The 19,505-nt window shown below is 46.7% G+C and overlaps 1 protein-coding gene across 1 annotated transcript in view; it reads right to left on the bottom strand.

The window, feature by feature from the left end:
* Positions 1–1,695: 1,695 nt before the first annotated feature.
* The window catches only part of SETD7 (SET domain containing 7, histone lysine methyltransferase), a 46,620-nt gene continuing 28,810 nt past the window's right edge, over positions 1,696–19,505 (bottom strand). The window contains exons 5-8 of the mRNA XM_045995004.1: positions 18,469–18,550; positions 15,572–15,689; positions 11,658–11,815; positions 1,696–7,498 (exon numbers count right to left, since the gene is read on the bottom strand). Coding sequence (XP_045850960.1) covers positions 7,318–7,498; positions 11,658–11,815; positions 15,572–15,689; positions 18,469–18,550 — 539 coding nt within the window. The 3' untranslated portion in view covers positions 1,696–7,317. The remainder of the gene's footprint in view (positions 7,499–11,657; positions 11,816–15,571; positions 15,690–18,468; positions 18,551–19,505) is intronic.

Genomic DNA, 19,505 nt, shown 5'->3' with positions numbered 1-19,505 from the left:
TAGGGAGCCTGCTTCTCCCTCTCCTTCTGCTGCTCCCCTGCTGGTGCTCTCTTGTGCTCTCTCTCAAATAAATAAATAAATAAATAAATAAATAAATAAATAAAATCTTTAAAAAAGAATAAATGTTGAGTATAGCATAAAATCCTTCTAAATGACTTACCTCATTCTGGATATGGCCACTGAAGTAATTTCAAGTGTAATATGAACCAACAGGCAGAATAGTCTGGAACATTAAAACCTCAAGGCAGACATTTAGTGAGAAGTATATGTGGGACGACCACCGAGACTAAAATACTTTGGTCTCAGTCTTCCTCCCCTTACCTTATTCTACCACCCTTGACTTCACACCAAGTTTCATACCCAAAAAGTTGCCTGATCTTTACTTTTGAGATTTTTAGCTTCTCAGACTTACCCAATTTGCATTAGAATTTTAATCTCATCCCCGTTTCTTCTGCAAGGAGGAAGAATACTAATATTGTGGGTCAGTGGGAGACACTCTGTCTTAAAGATCCAGACACGGACGTGTCCCCATCCGGGTGATGAAGCTGACCGGGGTGAGTTTGGATTTAGTTGTCTTACCTGCTTCCCTTTCCTTCCTTGGGTGGAAGGAAGTGTGAGCAAATCAAAGACTGGTCAACGGAGGGAGGGAAGATAAAGCCGGAGGTCTCACAGCATGCTTCGGTTTGATGCCTAACTGCACCTCCCTTAGTAATGTCGCACTTGCCAGAAACCACTGTTTTGGGTCCCTGGGCACAAGGGACCACTGATACAAAGCACTATTTGTATGTGTGTGTCATTGGATTTTGTTCTTTGGGAGTGTTGTAGTAGTGAGTTTGGGAACGTGAGCTGTGATTTGGGGACGAACAAGGTGTTCCTGGTTTCCTGAGCTCAAAGCTGTCCTAAGAGGACCCAAGTCTACTACATCTAATAAAATTCCTATTATCTTCCTTAAACCGTGTGCTGAAGCATTCCCTCCTTCAGCTATTTCCTGATCATTTCATTAATATTTAATGCCCTTAATTAACATTAACGTAATTAACTAGACTTTGGGTTGATGTTGAGGATTCTTCTGGATTCGCAGGTGTATGTGAAGTCAGGTTAAATAAAGATTCCACACCCCTCCTCTCTTCTCTCTTCTTATGCTTTGAAAATGGTAAATGGCTGATAACATTTTAAAACAACTCAAAATGTAAAGTTTGCTTAGTAATTTAAACACGTAGGTAGGCATGTCATAATGGGGTCCCTAGGTGGTTAGGTGCCCGTCTTCAGCTCAGGTCATGATCTCAGGGTTCTGGGATGGAGCCCAACGTCAGGTTCCCCTCTCAGCCGGGAGTCTGCTTCTCCCTCTACCTCCCTCCACCCCCACTCTTGCTCCCTGTCTCTCTCAAATAAATAAATAAATCTTTTTAAAAATATATTAAAGAAGGGGCACCTGGTGGCTCAGTGGGTTAAGCCACTGCCTTTGGCTCAGGTCATGATCTCAGGGTCCTGGGATCGAGCCCCACATTGGATTCTCTACTCAGCAGGGAGCCTGCATCCTACTCTCTCTCTGCCTGCCTCTCTACTTGTGATCTCTCTCTCTCTCTCTCTGTCAAATAAATAAATAAAACCTTTAAAATATATATATATATTAAAGAAAAAGAAAAAGAAAGTTACCATCTTTCTGCCCTCAATAACCAAAGGAAGACAATGAGAGATGATTGTATATTTTGTTTAATACTTGCATTGTTTCTATAGCGCAATTATAGCAATCTTTAAATTTACTTTTCATTACAAATATTTGTCAAGTTTTGTTTCAGAAACATTTTTCCTACTCTCTTGCACATGCACCCAGACACACTACAAAAAACTCATTCATAACACAGTAAGGGCAAACATTATTCATGTAAACATCTTTCATTAATTTCCCATAATTTAAAAAAATCATAGAATTATAGATATTTGAATAAGGCTCATAGATTTAGTTCAAATTCCACAAAGACCAATCTTTTGTTAACGGTGATGGGGTTAACTTTTGCTCTCAACAAATGATGAAAGCATACCCCTAGGTTCCAATCCTTAAACATACCTCACAACCTAATAAACACGTTTTAGGATAAAAAGAGAACATAGAAAACCCAGGAGGAAACCTTTTGAAGGAGGGAGCTCAGACCATGAACCTAACTTCTTCCATGATAAGCAGGCATCACACATCCCTGTGGTTTCCCAACACAAGAATCAAGGTTAATTACAGTAACCCAAAATATAACCAAGTCGCTATGATAAGATACATTGGCATGTGTGTACATATTGCTAGTAGACACAGTGAAAATTTTGTCATATTTATCATTTCGTATATCCAGGACCAAAGCAGAGGGGGAAAAAAAACCACAAAAACAACCCACTCAAGTTGAATACCATTATAAAGGAGTGTTCTAATAACGTAAGAGTCAGGAGAGTTGGGAGGTATGTCCCAGAGATGTGATTGGTCTTGATATTAAAACGACTTCTAACAACAGTGTGTAAAGTCACAGACAGAGGAAGCAAGGGATTTGCGTTATCCGAGGACGTCTCTCTCTGGATGGAAGTTTGGTGCTTGGGTGCATAGTCTCCCAGAGCCGAGACAGGAAATGTACTGTGCTGAGAAATGGGCCCCTTGCCAGCTGCTCCCTCCTCCTTCCTCTCTGTGAGGTGGAGGCCAGGAGGCGGGGATGGCTGGCAAAACCGTGAAGTTCCACCCTGGGGCTGGCACCCCAACTCCACTGAGGGCAGCCTCCCTGACACATGTGACTAGGCAGTAAGGGTGGCGGTTGATGGTGGCCAGAAAACCCAGCTCCGAGGTTCACGTGGCCATATCTGGCTTCGGATTCTGCTGCCCTGCAAAGAAATTGTGCTCTGGATAACTGCACCAGTGTCTCTAATGCCTCTAATTCACTCGCGGGCCCTCGGAGGCCAGGAGTGACGTCACTTAAAGGTAGACACACCTCCATGAGCACCTAACTTACACCAGGAAGCGGCTGAGGCACTGGGGAAGCCTACGAGCTCTCTCCATGTCAGACGCAACCACACAGGGAAGTTGCCGTGAGTCAGAGTTATTTGTAGGCTTTTGATTTTTTAAAAATCAAAATTGATCTGCATTGTATCTCGATAGACTCAGAGGATTCTCACCAAAAATTTTGTAATTTGTTTAAACAGCACTGGAATAATTCGACTTCATTTAAATATATTCATTCTACCATGAAAATATTTCATACAAACATCTATTTACATACAAACACATTAAAATTTGTGAAAAGGGTTTCTTTCCACCCCTGTGGTTGTATGGCTTGAAATAGTTTCATTGCTTTGAATATGTATGCACACATTTGGCAAAATAAAACTATCACAATTTAGTTTTTTTTTTTTTTTTTTTAAATAAAAAAGTGACACCAAGGCTCCAAATTCCTGAAGGGAAAGAGCAAAGAAAAAAAAAAACCACAAACCATCTATCAAGGTACCTCAAGTAGATGTAAATTTAAAGTATTTTGTGAACCTTTGATCTGCGGCAAATAAACGTTACACCTATCAGTCTTGCAACATAGTTTTGCTTGTTTTTCTAAAAGAAAAGATGTCTGGATTCTAAATCACTACTCTTAAGACAGAAACTTGAGGCAACGGTTTTTAAAACAAGGCAAAACAGAAAACTCTACCTTCTTGGGAGATCTTAAATGCACTTTGCAGTGAGTGATTTAAAATTTTATATATTAAAGGAAAGTTTCTAAACTGCCACATACTGTCTCACTGAGAAGGCAACCCTTGAATTCACTGTTCACAGTTACTGCCATCTTAATGGTCACAATTAAATGTTGTCAATGGTGACACTTGCCTCCATGTCGGCCTCTCCAGGCTGTTGGCGACAAGGAAATCCTTTTTCAAGTGGGAAGAACCCCTGGGAGGCAAATACATTTAACAATATGCCCCAGACAGGTTCAAAGAGGTCTCGAAAAGCGAATTTCCTCCTTTGTTTCTCAGGCAGACCAGTGATGAAGCAGGTTAAAACAAGAATAGGTACTACGGAACTCAAGTCTTCCCTGCCTGTTGCCTCTTTGTCTCCTCTTTGCTTTGGGTCAGAAATTCAGTCCTCACAGCGATTCTGTCAGGCCGTCCAAATGTCCACGTGGGGACATACTCCTACAGATTAGTTCCTATTCCTAACTCTAACACAAGAGACTATTTTGTCACAGAGAAGCTGCTAAGGAAAGAGCCAGTCATGCAGGGGTGGGAATGAGATAGCTCTGAGTGAACCTCCTTGAGACCGTGGCGTCACGCGCAGGGGCCAGGCGCGTTTTGGGAGAGCACGAGGTTACTTCTTTATTCCCCACCACATGGAATCTTCTGCAGTTCTGCTGTGATCATCGCGCCCATAAAACTGCCAGATTCGGCTGCTTCCTGACACGTTTCCTTCCACGGTGGATGTAAAGATTCGGTAGAGAAATAAAACGAGGAGAAACCCTTCCTTCCTCACCAGTTAATTCCTTATGGAACCTCACCCCCCGCGACTTCTTCACCTACCTGCGGAACACAGTGAATGTCAAGGCCCCCTCGGGATTCTACTCTGTGACAAAGTCTTCCATTTGGGAGTGGAGGAGGGGCGGGGCGGCGGGGGGCGGGGAGCAGGAGCCATAAAGCCGGGCAGAGACACAGAGTGAAGGCACAGAGGTACACACCGAGGGCCTAGCAGGAGAGGAGAGACACTCAGAATGGGGAAGGAGAGGACGGAAAAGAGCAAGAGATCAGCGGGACAGGGACATCCGGGCATTCTCACAGGCGAGAGACTGGATGGGAAGAGCTGGAACAGGAGAAAGAAGGCCCAGAAGACGCAGGAAGAAAGGAGGGAGACAGACAGACAGGCTCAGCGTGGTGTGGTGTTTCCTCTGATTTGTCTGAAGGTCACAGACACACTGCTGGGTTTTCAACCCGGTGTTGTCATTCACTTTCTAATTTGAAAAATGGATTCAATGGTTAATTACTACTTACGACTCTTCAATCCCTTAGATCAAAAGAAAGGAAGGAAAAAAGAAGATTCCATTTGAGTGGGGGATAAGCAGAGTAACCCATGAGGACAGAAATTATACCCGTCCTGCAGCCTCAACAAGAATGGTATCACCACCAGGAATGAAATCCTTCAAAGCGAAGCTGTGTTGGAAGTGTGGCCGGCTCCATCCTGACCTTGCTCACGGACCTGGCTCCAACACCCAAATGCCCCGGGGCCACTTCAAGCCATCTTTCTCCTGAAGACAGTCACTCACTTTGGGACGCATTTGAATGAAAGCACCCGTCAGAATACAAGTCCCGAGACTGCCCATCTGTCACAGTTTGCAGAACGGTCTCTTTCTACAGAACAGAAGCTATCCTATCTTGGGGCGTTATCATCTAAAAATCCTACTTGGGTTCCCCTTGCGGGAGATCCTTCTGGCAGTCCTGACAACTTCTCACGTGGGGAACATCAACTTGCCCCCCACCCCACCTCCTGGAGACCACTGCTGGCTAGCCGCACACCTTGCCCTGGCCACGTGCACTGGCACCCCCGGGGAAGGAGGGGAGCTCTGGGAAGCCTGGCCCTGCAGAGGACGGAAGGGTCCCTTCTGTCACTGTCTTTGAGGGCCGAATCCCGTGCTCAGGGGCTGCCTGAACTGTGAGCAGCCCTGGGTCAAGCACTTTCGTTGAATTCTTTCTAAGAGCAATGCGTACCTGCTAAGAAACAGCAAAAACTTCCTTCCTGCCCATTTCTTTACTCTCCTCGCTGCCAGCCAGCGACCTCTGCTCGGCCAGAGCTCCCAATCGGCTGTGGCTTGGAAGCCTTTAGCTTTCAAGCCCAGACTGGCTCAGGCAACAGGTGTCACCACTGGCAGCCGCCGCTCTCCACCACTTCCTCTCCACCACTTCCGGCAGCCTTGTCGAGGCCTCCGAAGACGACACAGCTACGGCCTGGGGGTGAGGGCACCAACGAAAGCCCCAAACTTGCAGAATTCACTCAGAGCCATCCCAGGTCCATTATACACCTAACCAGCTAAACTAAAAAACAGGGGTTCTCGCCTTATTTCTGCAGTTGTGATTACACGTGGCTTGCAAAATGGCTGAAATGCTATTGATATCATTGCTTTGAAACTATACAGGTGTTATTCTTAATTCACAATGCTTTGAAGCAGGTAAGTGCTTTGAAAATATAACAATGAAGAGTTGTAGCATTAAGGTTTGATTTGCACCTAGTGATCGGTATGTCTCTCCTAACAGTAGCAATTAAAAAAAAAACAAACAAACACCTCAGCGTTAGAATTCCACTTTGGAATTCTAGGTTGTTGTTTGACTTCTGAATTCAACGCACTGCGCCCCAAGCCGGACTGCTCTATGTTATGTACATTTAATGTGTACCCGAGGAGAAGAAATCACTAGCACTATTGAAGAGATTGCAAAATTGCCACAGTTACTGCTTAGAAATACTAATTTCCCTCTCTCCTTTCTTAAAGTATGTATTACAACTCTCCCATAACTTAATGCAAATGAAGTAAATTCATTTCTTCTCACATCTTAAAGCCAAGGTATCTTTGTTTACATGCGAGAATAATAGTTCTAGAATAATACCCTGGCCCTATGAGCCAGTTCTTTATATTAGGACGTAATAATGAAACAATGATATAGAAAGAACCAGAGAGACCTACGCACTGGCACGACACGAAATCCATTTGGAAGTTTTTTCTCTCGTAAAAGATATCTAAGATAGAGAATGGGACTGACGGGTGAAATGACTCAAAAACGTGGGATTCTGTTCGCTAGGGGGGAAAAAAAAAACCAAAGCCATTCTATTGCAAGATACAGATCAAAGGTTAAAAGGCAAGTTATACTACATTTAGAGAATAAAAATGTAGTAATTCTCCATCCTCCCTACGGCCCGTATGCAAGTGTGAACACACACTTTATGTTGGCCATAGGAAAAAAGCTCATGGAAAAACCACAGACTACAAATGACTGAAAAGCCCCCTTTCCCTTTTTCAGTCTAATCATTTGGCATCTCTGAGTGTGGTACAGATTTAGGCTTGAACCACCCAAGAGCATCACGCTGTCTGTGTCAAGCGTGCGACAATACCTCTCAGTAGGACGTTGTTGCAAGGCTAGCTAATTTTAAATCTGGTATGAGTAATACAGTCAAACCTAGTTAGTATGCGAGAAAGTCGTTGCTAACGCAGAGTGAGAGGATGTGATGTCACAGCATGAGCAGTCCCTGGTTGTCCCGTTGTCGGAAAACGTAGTGCATAGATCCAAGTTTCTATTCCAGGTCTCGGAAGCTCAGGGCTGAGCCTTTCACTTCTGCTGGGCAGCCTGGAAGGCCTTCAGCTCCACCTGGTACCACTCTGGGGCTTCAGGCCCGCTCTTCCCCGGGGGGCTGTGGTCGTAGCCGTAGGCCACGGTGAGCTCCTCCTCGGCCTCCACGGCTCGGAGCGTGCGGATGCATTTGATGGGCCCAAAACGGGGGTGGACAAACCTGCACATCAAGATGCACACGGTCATTCCTGGGGCGGATCAGGAGCTTAGAAGCAAAGCCTGCGGGGGGGTGGGGGGCGAGGGGGTGAGGGGGCAATCGTCCAGGAGCTCTCCCCTGGCCACCCCGGGCAGGTCCTCAATTGTGTGGCCAGCAGCAGCTTCACCTTCCCTAGCAGCTGCTAGACACGCTGCTAGACCTGCTGACTCAGTGTCTGCATTTTAACAACTCCCCCAGGTGATTCACACGCACGTTCAAGTTTAAAAAGCACTGCTCCATCTTCCTCTTTGAGTGTATTTGGCACTCTATTTATAAACCAACAACATGGGCAACAACAAAAAACCTGGACTCAATGAGAAACTGGAGGTAGCCCGGCCAGGAGGCGTTTCGGTCCACCTGGCCGGCAGTGGCACCTTGTGGACAAGGCTTTACTGGGGCACTGTGCAAGGTGTAAGGAAGGGTCCCATGGACTTTCAAAAGCGAAAAACTGGATTCCGCTCTGTACAGACAGAGGAAGTATTATTTTCTAGCACAAAAGTAGATGAAGACTTCTTTCCAGGAGCAAAGCCTAGACCTCTCTGCCAACCTGCTTTCTAACTATTTCCCCATGAAGCATCTTGTGAAGGGAGCAGCTTCGAGCGTCTTGGAACCCGAGGCAGGGCTAATGCTCTTGACTGTGTTCCTGTGCCAAAGGCTCCCAACCCGGTTCACCCCTCCAGCCCCTGCAGGAGAGGAGGACACAGGTAAGGAATAGATTTAGCTCACCTAACAGCTTCTGAAACCCAGAAGGGAAATATGTAAGTCATGGCCAGAAAAGAAATTCACTTTATCTTTATATGCATCTGGTCAAATCAATCTCATTCATTTATAGTCACATTTTGAGCAAAGGACATTGAGACACCACAGGAAGAAGCTTCCAGGCCCTAAGCGAGATCGGCACACAGGGCGTGACAGTAAGTACCCAGCTGGTTCCCTCTATGGGTGCTGGGGAAAAAGTGTGTCTGCGGTTTAGGGACACCTTCTATGTGGAGGACAAAGGAACAAGCTCACCCTCCACTCCAAGGGGCTTCCATGTCCACCCCCCTTAGGTGTCACCTTTCCTGGAAAGCACACTTGACCTGGGGTCAGAGACTTTGGCCTGAGTCCCGGTTCCACACACTATTGCTGCCCCCTCTCAGAAAGCCCACTTCTGTATCTCTGACTCTCACCTTCCTCACCTACAGGTTCACGGTAATACTAGCAATCCTAATGTAAGAGTTGTCAGGGTGACAAAACAGGGTCCCCTATATGAAGCACCTCACCGGGGCCGGACACAAAGTGAGGGCTGAGCTGCTGCCAGTGATGGGGTGAGCACGTCTGTGTGTGAGTGTGCACGGGGCGCAGAATTCTCATACTGTGCTCCATCACAGACACCCCTGCACCAGGGATCCGGGAAGTCCATGTTCAAACTTGGGGCAGCTGGGTGGCTCAGTTGGTTGGGAATCTGGCTCTTGGTTTTGGCTCAGGTCATGAGATCTCGGGGGCCTGGGATCAAGCCCCATGTGGGGCTCCCCGCACAGCGGAGGGACTGCTTGTCTCTCTCTCCCTCTTTCCCAGCTCGTGCTGTCTCTCTCTTTCCAATAAATAAATAAATCTTTAAAAAAAAATATAATCACAACTCTGTCTCTAAATTAAAATATTGCATTAAAAAAATAACATCCCTGAAGTGGAGCTCCAGCTAAACTTCTTGCACACTGACGGAATTCCATGAGAAGCCCAAGACTTCTGGTATAATCCTCTTTTACTTTCATTTTTCCGCTTACTATCATTCTTTTCAGAGGGTAGAAAAAGCGCAGACTGAAAAGAAGGCACTCCATTTCAGGTGCCGATTCTCCCAGGCGGCACGGGGGTACAACCCTTAGGGACACTTAGCCGCTGTGGCTGGGAGCTCCGCGGTTCCGGTCTGTGATGGGGGCAGGGAGGACAGGAACAGAGGCTGCCCCGCAGAGATCCTGGGAGGCCTGAGTGAGAGAACTCAGGAGAAGCCGTTAGCTGGGCACAGGCCTAAAGGTCCCAGTCCATGCCAGCAGCACGATGAGTGGTCAAAGCAAACCTCTGCCCCCCCAGTGCTTTGGGCCCTTGGGGACATGTCACCGCTATGGACGACAAGGGCAGTAGTTCGACAAGGGCAGTAGTTCGTGTCTGCCTGTCCACTTGGATACAGCTTATATCGGGATATTGTTTTGCCGATGTTAAAGTGTGCATAACGATACCAATAATACTAGAAGCAAATAAATATCATGGATCAGTATCTGATTTTTAAATTTTACTTTTTAGGGAGTCTTCTCACTACCCCATATAACCATTTGTTTGCATTGGGCTGGAAGGAAATAACCCCAAGGAGCCTGGGGACGTGATTTTTGCACAACTGGTTCCCTCCCTTGTCTCCTGCGCATCCTTCTTTTTGGTGAGAAAAACCATGTCCTTGCAGCAAAATCACAGAACTCGTTTGTTTTAAAAGAGTAGTTTTTAAGTAGCATGTGCTACTGTTAGTTACTGCCGCTTTAAAAGACCATTGGGAAGCTATGTGCAAGCCTGGAACGATGCTTTGGCCTAATTCACACTGGGCACGAAAGCCTTGGATTTAATAACAGTATCAGTTTCATTTCACATGACACATGTCCTTTGCCATTTCTACCTGCCCTTTCAACAGAAGTCGGAGCTGCAGTACTCGGTGCTGGCTGCCAAGGAGAGCAAGGCACTGCCAGGACCATTCCCAAGCCATCTCAGGGATGCGAGGAGGGACATTCAAATCCTGGCAATTTTCCTACAGATTAAATGCACATGATCGGATCCTGCTCCCGTTAGCAAGCAAGAGATGGTGGGGGGAGGGGACTGTGAGCTATAACTCAGCAGAAAAGGTGGAACTCAGCCGCCTGGCTCCCAGGGGGAACAGGCATTTTTCTGGCCAAGCTAAGGGGATCAATGACGATGGTCTAAGGAATGTCAACTGTACTCTTCAAGGAATAGTCAGAGACGCTTGACTTTGGAAGGAGAACATTCAGGGGCCATAGGAAAGCTTCTAAAATATTTGTAGGGCTACTATGTCAAAGAGAGACTGGGATAGTGCATAGGGAGATATTTAGAGCAAAGGGCTGGATGTCACAGGGAAACCCATTTGGGCTTCCTAAAAACATTTTAATCATCAGAACCTGAGAGCTCATTTCATAATATCTATGTCAGTCTGTCCAGATAGCTGCCTTCGTGGATAATAGTAACCTCCCCATCAGTTGAGGTCTACAAGAAGAGGTCAGCGAACCGCTGGAAGGGGAGGCTCAAATTCTGAGAGGTAGGACTATTTGACTTTTTAAAAGTCTTCGAAAGACAGCTTTGTGGAGATGCAACTCAACAAATGTATACCCTAAAATTCACCCACCTGAAGCAGACAATTCAGGGGGTTTCAGGTGGATAACCATCACATTATCTAATTTTAGTACACTGCGCTACCCTCTAAAGAAACCCCAGGCTCATTAGCCATCAGCTCCATTTCCCTCCACTTCCTCCCAGCCCCCGGGCAACCACTGATCTGTATTCTGTCTCTAAGAATTTTTCTGTAACAGGCAAGTCATCTCACTAGACTCTGGCTTCTCACACTTAGCACAGTGTTCTCAAGGTCTATCCACACTGTAACATGCCACAGTGTTTTTTTCTTCTTTATTGTCAAGTCATGGGGACTCTGACTTAATCAGTCTTTTCCAATACCAAGAACTTGGGCTCTAGGCTTAGCATTTTCTTTTCTTTCTTCCTTTCACAGACATCAAAAAGTTCCCGAGTCTCCACGGTGCAGAATAATTTTAATTTTTCTAATCTTTCAAATAACACTATCTTTAACTTTACAGAGTGAGACCACCTAAGGACAAAAAAGCATCCACAAACAGGAGCCAGGAAGGGTGGTGTTTCCAGAGCATTTCGACCCTTCCAAGCGCTTTGCCATCTCAGAGCCTACCAAGGCCAGGGAAGGGGCTGTTTAAATTCTGAGTGTCAAGTCCTAACCTCGAGGCCTTTGGGGGAGGAGTCTCAGGAACCCGGAGGGAGTGGCCTTCCCCGCGACACGCCCCCATCGGTTGCAGGACCCCTGCAGATGGGACCCCGGACCCACCCTGGCACTCGCTGTCATACTCACATATCATAGATGCAGTTTGGAGTGAAGGAGTGATTGGCCTTGTGTCCCAAGGAGGCACAGTACTTGGACACGTGGTTGTAGGGCTCAGGCACATCAATGACCGTTTCTTCGTCCAGGGAGAGGGTATTCCCATTAAGGGCCCAGTCCCTGCTGTCCACCTGCAGAAAACAAGAAAGCGAATGTTAGAGAGGGCCTTTCTCCCCCAGTCTCTGAGCACATCAGCAACATTCACTCATTCCCCCTTACGTTGCGTGGTGTGAGTGCGATATGCCCAGAAAGAACCCAAGGCGCCGCTCCCCATCGATGGTGCGAGAACCGTCTGCGGCAGCTCAACTTACTCCCTACCTACTTTTCCTCCTCTTAGGTGAAAAAAGGGACCTAGAAAGTCTCTGACGAAGACACGCAAAAATATAACCAGATATAACTGTCCCAGGCGGTTTTTTTCTTCACCGCAGGCTATGACCTGTTACCTCTAAAGCCCTCCAACACCAAACTCAAGTTTTTATACATCCAGTTGTTTCTTCAATAGCCAAACAAAGCAGAGTTTTAGCCACTTTGCTGGGACTCTCGCTGGGACACATGACCCCACGTCTGCTAGCAGATTAGACCCAGCCCAGCTCCACAAAGCCCCCAGACTGTCTCGTCCTTCAGAGCTCTGTGGCCCAGAGACTCCTCACCCTATGTCACCTAGACACGTGAGCCCCCTCTCCAGCCTGCTCTCTCCTGGGAGTCCCTTGACGCCCTCCTGCTCTGGATGGTGGCCCCTGGGCCACAAGCCGCCGGACCATCTCAGGCTGGGAGGGTCTCCCCTCTCTCGCCTTCCTGTCCAAGCGAGGCCCTGTGTCAGGGAAGCCTGCTGTGTGTGACTGCCTCCTGTGGTGGGATCTGGGGCTCTGACCAACCCCCAGGTCCCCGGCAGCCCCACTGTGAAGAAATCGAGGCAAAAGAAACACACAAGGAAGAACATCAGATGGAACCGGAACCATGAGGAATGCAAAACTGTGCTTGAGCAGAGTCCCTCACCTTTGTTACAAGTGGGGGATCCATGGGCCAGTGTCCTCCGCTCCCAGTGTGTGCTCTCATCTACAACAGCACTCACTCTCTACAGGCACCAACACGCTTCGCTTCTCCAAACCACTGCCCCACTCCAACCCATACCCCAGCATCTGCTGATGTCAGCACAGCAGGTTTTTTTTGGGAGCAAATAGGATTATGTTAAACATTTAAAAAAATATTATTTTAGAGAGAGAGCGCACGGGGAGGAGCAGAGGGAGAGGGACAAGCAGACCCCTGCTGAGCAGGGAGCCCCACGTGGGGTTCAATCCTACAACCCTGAGATCATGACCTGAGCCAAAACCAAGAGTCGGAGGTTTAACTGACTGCCACTCAGGGACCCCTAGGATCACATTTTTTTTTTTTTTAAAGATTTTATTTATTTGACAGACAGAGAGAGATCACAAGTAGGGAGATCACAAGTAGGCAGAGAGGCAGGCAGAGAGAGAGAGGAGGAAGCAGACTCCCTGCGGAGCAGAGAGCCGGATGCGGGGCTTGATCCCAGGACCCTGGGACCACGACCTGAGCCAAAGGCAGAGGCTTCAACCCACTGAGCCACCCAGGCGCCCCTAGGATCACATTTTTTTTTTTTTTAAGATTTTATTTATTTATTTGACAGAGAGAGATCACAAGTAGGCAGAGAGGCAGACAGAGAGAGTGAGAGGGAAGCAGGCTCACCGCTGAGCAGAGAGCCCGATGTGGGACTCGATCCCAGGACCCTGAGATCATGACCTGAGCCGAAGGCAGCAGCTTAAACCACTGAGCCACCCAGGCGCCCCTAGGATCACATTTTTATAAAGAACTGTTGACCTCACAGGTGTACTGCCTCTCCTGCCCCTAAATTATAATTATGCTGCTATTTGTATCTGATTTTCATTCAATAAATATCTACTGATTGCCTCTCATATGCCAGGCACTGTTCTAGGTGTAGGGGATACAGCAGTGATGAAAGTGAAAAAAATCTTTACAGATCTTAATATTTTAGCCCTGTTATATGATAATGATATATGGTATTTGGTACCATCTACTTTTTTTTTTTTTTTTAGATTTTATTTATTTGACAGAGATCACAAGTAGGCAGAGAGGCAGGCAGAGAGGAGGAAGCAGGTTCCCTGCTGAGCAGAGAGCCCAATGCAGGGCTCGATCCCAGGACCCTGGGATTATGACCTGAGCCGAAGGCAGTGGCTTTAACCCACTGAGCCACCCAGGGGCCCCAGTTGCATATTTTTCTTATCTCCCCAACAGAATCTAAAGATTTATTTATTACTTTGGAGCGAGCGGGAGGAAGAGCAGAGGGAGAGGGAGGGAGAATCTCCAGCAAACTCCCCGCTGAGCACGGAGCCTGATGCAGGGCTGTGTCCCACGATCCTGACATCAGGACCTGAGCTGAAACCAAGAATCCAACTGACTGCACCACCCTGGCGCCCCTCCCCGACAGGATCTAAATTTCTTGAAGGCAGGGAGGGGGCCCCATTCGTGTCCATGGCACAGCATAGTGAGTCTCGCCGGGAGCCAGATTCTGCTATTTGACAGCCCGCTTGCGCTCTGCTGGTTACTGTACTTGTGACCTCAGACAAAGAGCTCACCCCATTTCCCGGACCAGCAGCGCTGCAGACACAGAGGTCTGGCCATCACCAGGGGGTACTGTGTGCCAGACCATGGCTCAGTTTGAGGGCCTCGCCGTTTTTGTACTATGGCTGTGAATGGGCAAAAACTTGATTATTTCACGGCATTTCCCCTGTAGCATTCCACAGCAGTAAGTGAAAAGGGGAAGTACATGAATGAGGGATATGAGCAATAAGTCCCCGTCCCATTTGTTTAATGCAAGTGGGACCAGAAGGAGACTACAAGCCGTCTCAGGCAGCCGACTTTTTGCCCTTGAGTGGACATGTAAGGCAGTTTATTGTGACGCGAAGAAGCAAAAACAAAAACACCTCAGAATGCTGGAAAATGCATCAAAGACTGTATTTTAAAAGCAAGAGGTGATTATTCTTTAACTTCTTATTTTCGGCTTTTTGGGCAATAGAACCTTTCCTGCCTGGATATAGGCTACTGTATGACTTTCAAACATACAGAAGTAGGGGGCCTTCTTATAAAGCCCTCTGTGCAAGATCATAAATTAATTACTGACAGAATCTAAATGGATCTCAATTTTTCAGACCCTGGGTGTAGTACGGTACAAAGCAATTGCTGTCTTCTTGATGGGCGCCGACCCACTTTCTAGAAAATAGCTGTGAAACTTAAAAGAGACCCCAGAGAGTTCCCGTGTCCGTCCTGCCATATGAGGCTGCAGTGAGTAGAGAGCCATTCATGAACCAGGAAGTGGTTTCTGAGCAGACACCACATCTGCAGACACACTGATTTTGATGTCCAGCCTCCAGAACTGTGAGAAATAAATTTCTGTTGTTTATAAGCCACCCAGTGTATGGTATTAAAAAAAAAAAAAAAGATTTTATTTATTTGAGAGAGAGGCAGACTGAGAGAGAGAGAGAGAGAGAGCAAGAGGGTACAAGCAGGGGGAGCAGCAGGCAGAGGGAGAGGGAGAAGCAGACTCCCCCTGGCCCTCCAGCAGGAAGCCTGATGTGGATCTCGATCCTGGGACCCTGGGATCAGGACCTGAGCCGAAGGCAGGCGCTCAACCAACTGAGCCACCCAGGCCCAGGGTGTGGTACTTTTGCTATAGCAAAGACAATTGCTGTAGACAATATCTCATCAATTTTACAAAAAAAGACTGTGTATTCCTTCATACTTCTAGCAAATACTAAAATAAAGGGGCTAAGAGGAAAATTAAGGGTGTTCGAAACCAAGCCCTGTAACCAAGCCCTGTAATCAAGTTGATTCTCCACTTCGACCCCACTCACCTCTTGGTGTGTAATCCGGACTCCATTATAGAAAGACATAACAGTGTTAGGTCCCACCGCTACCTTTGAAAACAGTCCTTCTCCCGCACTGGAAATGAGCGATTCAGCAACATAAACCCTAAATAGAAAAAAGGGCCACATCATGGTTCTTTTCGTTTGATATGTCACTATATCAACCACCAAAATATCAGTACGGCTGATGAATGTGAAGCATCGGTTCACAGAAATACAGTGAGGAAGGAAGGGAGGGAGCATGAGAAGCTAAACCACAGTATTTGGCACTGGAAACTGAAGAACTCGTACTCCTGTATCTTTAAGAGTGTGTTTAAAATCCGCTCTCCAAGATGGGGATTATTCTACACAGTCGGCCCTTGAACAACATGGGTGTGAGCTGCAGGCCCCTTACATGCGGATTACTTGCAGTACTGAAAATGTCTTGTCTCTTCCTTATGACTTTTCTTTTTTTTTTTTTTTAAGGTTTTATTTTTAAGTAATCTCTCCACCACATGGGGTTCCAACTCACAACCCCAAGAGTAAGGGCTGCATGCTCTGCTGACTGAGCTGGACAGGCACACCTCCCCCCTTATGATTTCCTTAATAACATTTTCTTTTGTCTCGCTGACTTTATGGTAAGAATACGGTGTAGAACACCTACGACATACAAAATACGTGCGACTCAACTGTTTATGTTATCGGCGAGGCTTCCAGTCAACAGTTGGCTCTTAGTAGCTAAGTTTTCGGGGACTCCAAAGTTACACGTGCATTTTCAACTGCACGGGGGAGGGGCAGGGATTATACCCTAACCCCTGTGTTGTTGAAGGTCTCACTGTATTCAGAAAGTGCTTGATATAAGGTTTTTTTTTTTTTAACTTACATTTTTAGGGACTGAGTATTTTCACTGTCTTCCTGGATAAGTAAACCATTTCCAAAGTAATTAAAGCTGTACCCAAGTTTGCCAATGCCAAACAAGAGGGAAAGACTGTTTCAATTTAGCCTCAAGACGAATCTTTCACACGAAAGAGTAACAATTAATAAAACATATCCAATAAGCACTTCCCAACAGAAGAGTTTATCACGGGTCTAGCGACTACGGCCCCAGACCCATATCTGGCAGCTGCGCCTTTTTGTAAATGAAGTTTCATGGAACACAGCCACCCCAGTTTAGTTAGTGTTGTCTACTGCTGCTTTGGGGAGACAGAAGCAGAGCCGAGCAGTTGCAATAGAGATTCACAAAGCCTAAAATATAGGAAGTGTGGCTCTGTACAGAAGGAGTCTGTACAGGACTCCAATCCCTGTACGGAATCCAATCCCTGGATTCACAGGAAGACAGCGCTCATGACTACTGAACCACATTTAATAGGAGAGTCCATGCGTGCCCCGTCAACAGCTACGTCCGTTCTCTGGGTGCTGGGCTGGAATCGCTCTGGTGGAACTGGTCATCCCTAATTTGTGTTACATGGATTGTCTGCTTCTCTTGTGGACTACAGGGGACTGCATTGTTGTTTCCGACTCTTTCCTCCTTCCCTATGGTAGAATTATATGTCCCGGTATGTTGCTGCGTGACCTTGTGGTGCTCCTTCGGAGTGGGGAGACGATGCACCCCTGCCTGGATCCCTCTGGCCTTGGCTGTAGGATCTACTTTGCTACTTGAACATGGGCAGGAGGACTGAGTGCCAGGACTCGGGTGGTAAGAGGCATGGTGAATTTCTGCCAGCTTCCTTGAGTTTCTTTTCATCTCCACGGGCAGAAGATGCCCCAGGGGGCTGTTGCTCCTTTAGCTGGAGTCTTGGAACACAGACGTGTGAAACAGACCTGAACCCAACTTGAAATCTGGAGTCTAGCTTCGTTGAGCTTGAGCCAAGAGGAGTCAAGTCGAGCCCAGTCGAAAGGAGCTGAAGCTCAGCTACCCTATAGAACCATGAGTGTAAAATAAAATGTGTGCGTTCATAAACCACTGTGAGTTTTGAGGGCATCCTTATACAGCCTCATCACAACGACAGTAACAAAAAGGACCGATACATAGGATGGTAGCGCTACTGTGTTTTGGGGCTAACAAGAGACCGAACTTTCCCTTTGTAAATGGATCAGGGCTCTGTATCAAGAAAGAGGCCATTCATTCGTTGTGACGCTGCGGTGTGAGCCCTGTCAGTGCTACCAGGGAAGAGGCCTATTTTTCTGATGGGAACAGGACAGGAAGCGAATGGAAGTCACGCTTTTTAAGCCATGCTTACAAAGAGCAAGGCAAAGAAAGAACCACCTGCTGAGGACTCTCTTCCTCATGAACAGGCCGGTTGCTGGAGGGTAAGAATCTCGGCAGAGTACTAGGGAAAGCCACACCCACAACGGACAGCTGGAGTTTAGAGAAGATGGAATGGAACGGGACTTGACACTTGGGGAGTGAGCTTATCCAATCAGAAGCCCGTCATTTGTAAGCTGGAAGATTTTTAGGTTTCTTATAGTCTTTCTTTCACTGCTGTTCTCCCTTCGTAAATCAAGAAATTGTCTAGTGTTCGAGATCCCCTGTGGCTGGGCTGAGCAAAGGAGGCATTGTGGTTCCTGCCCAGGTCAGAGGTTTAAGGAGTTTGAAATGCTCCCCTAGAGGCCAGCATGTGGCTGCAGCATCAACTGTACCAGGGCCCCAGGAAAGGAGACATCAGGCCTAAGGGGCTCTCCAGACGTAGATGTTTCCTCTGGGACTGACCCACGGCTGTTCTGTGCTTTCTGGGTGGAGAAACTCTCACAGGGACGGATTCCATACAAGCATAAAAACACTCTTCCTAGGACTCTATGAATATTTTCTTCTGCTCAGAGGGCTACAAAGGAGGCTTAGTTCCCACCATGAGGGTTATTTAACTTCCCGTAAACAATGCCATTCAAACCACAAGGAAAAAAGTTACCTCTCTGATTCATATGGATCTGGAAGGAGAGCACGGGTGGAAATGCAGGATGACGTCGATTTGTCAAAGTGGTACACCGAACCTGAAAAGCAAGTGAAAATCTCCATCTAGAGATTACCGAGTTAGAGAAGAGCTTTCAAAGCAGGAGTTAAATAACGAAAACTGTTATTCAAGTTACGCTGACTAGGATAAACTCTTCAATATAAACGCACAGTCTTCAGATTTGCATTTGAGTTTATTTTTAGGTCTTAATGAAGAGCCCTCAGACGTATCTCTTAAAATCCCATTTTTGGCCTTTAAATTTTCTTTCTTCACCTGGTTTACAAAGTGCTTATGCAATTAAAATTTTTTAATCAAGAACCTGCTTTGTCATGAAATTTTGAGATCTCTCTGATCAGATCGGGTTGGATGATGGTTTTGGAGTTTTCTTTGGTTTTCTTCCTACTAGACACCCTTCTGTAGACTCCAACCACCCAGCCCTGGCAATTGTCCCCTTCACTAAAAATAAACATTCGCCTCCCCAGTATTAAGAACAGAACTGCTTTTGATAAGGCAAAAACAGTCTTCTCATTTCTATAAAGGTAGTTCAGAAGCCAATCAGTAATTTATTCCAGAAACTAAGGCACACAACTGTTCTAGAATTAACACTGGTTCTCTGCAAAAGATTAGCCTCCGAGAATCTTCCCAGAGCACAATGAAGACATCCGTGCTCTAATCCCTCCTAAGAAACACATTTTAGAACCGAAGGTTCACTCCTTTAGGCACTAAGGCATCACAAATCATCCCATTAAGCAACTCCTCCACGGTTAACAGGTCCTCCTTCTGGTGTTTGTTTGTTTGTTTGGTACAATCACAAAACCCAAATCAATGCCTCAAAGTAAAAGTTAAAAAAGCGACCCAGATCAGGGGCGCCTGGGTGGCTCAGTGGGTTAAGCCTCTGCCTTCGTCTCAGGTCATGATCTCAGGGTCCTGGGACTGAGCCCTGCATTGGGCTCTCTGCTCAATGGGAATCCTGCTTTTCCTCCCTCTCTCTCTGT

Source organism: Meles meles, chromosome 2 (assembly GCF_922984935.1).
Source record: "Meles meles chromosome 2, mMelMel3.1 paternal haplotype, whole genome shotgun sequence".
Classification (NCBI taxonomy): domain Eukaryota; kingdom Metazoa; phylum Chordata; class Mammalia; order Carnivora; family Mustelidae; genus Meles; species Meles meles.
The sequence above is the reverse complement of the archived record's forward strand: the minus strand, read 5'-3'. Positions and strand labels throughout refer to the sequence as shown.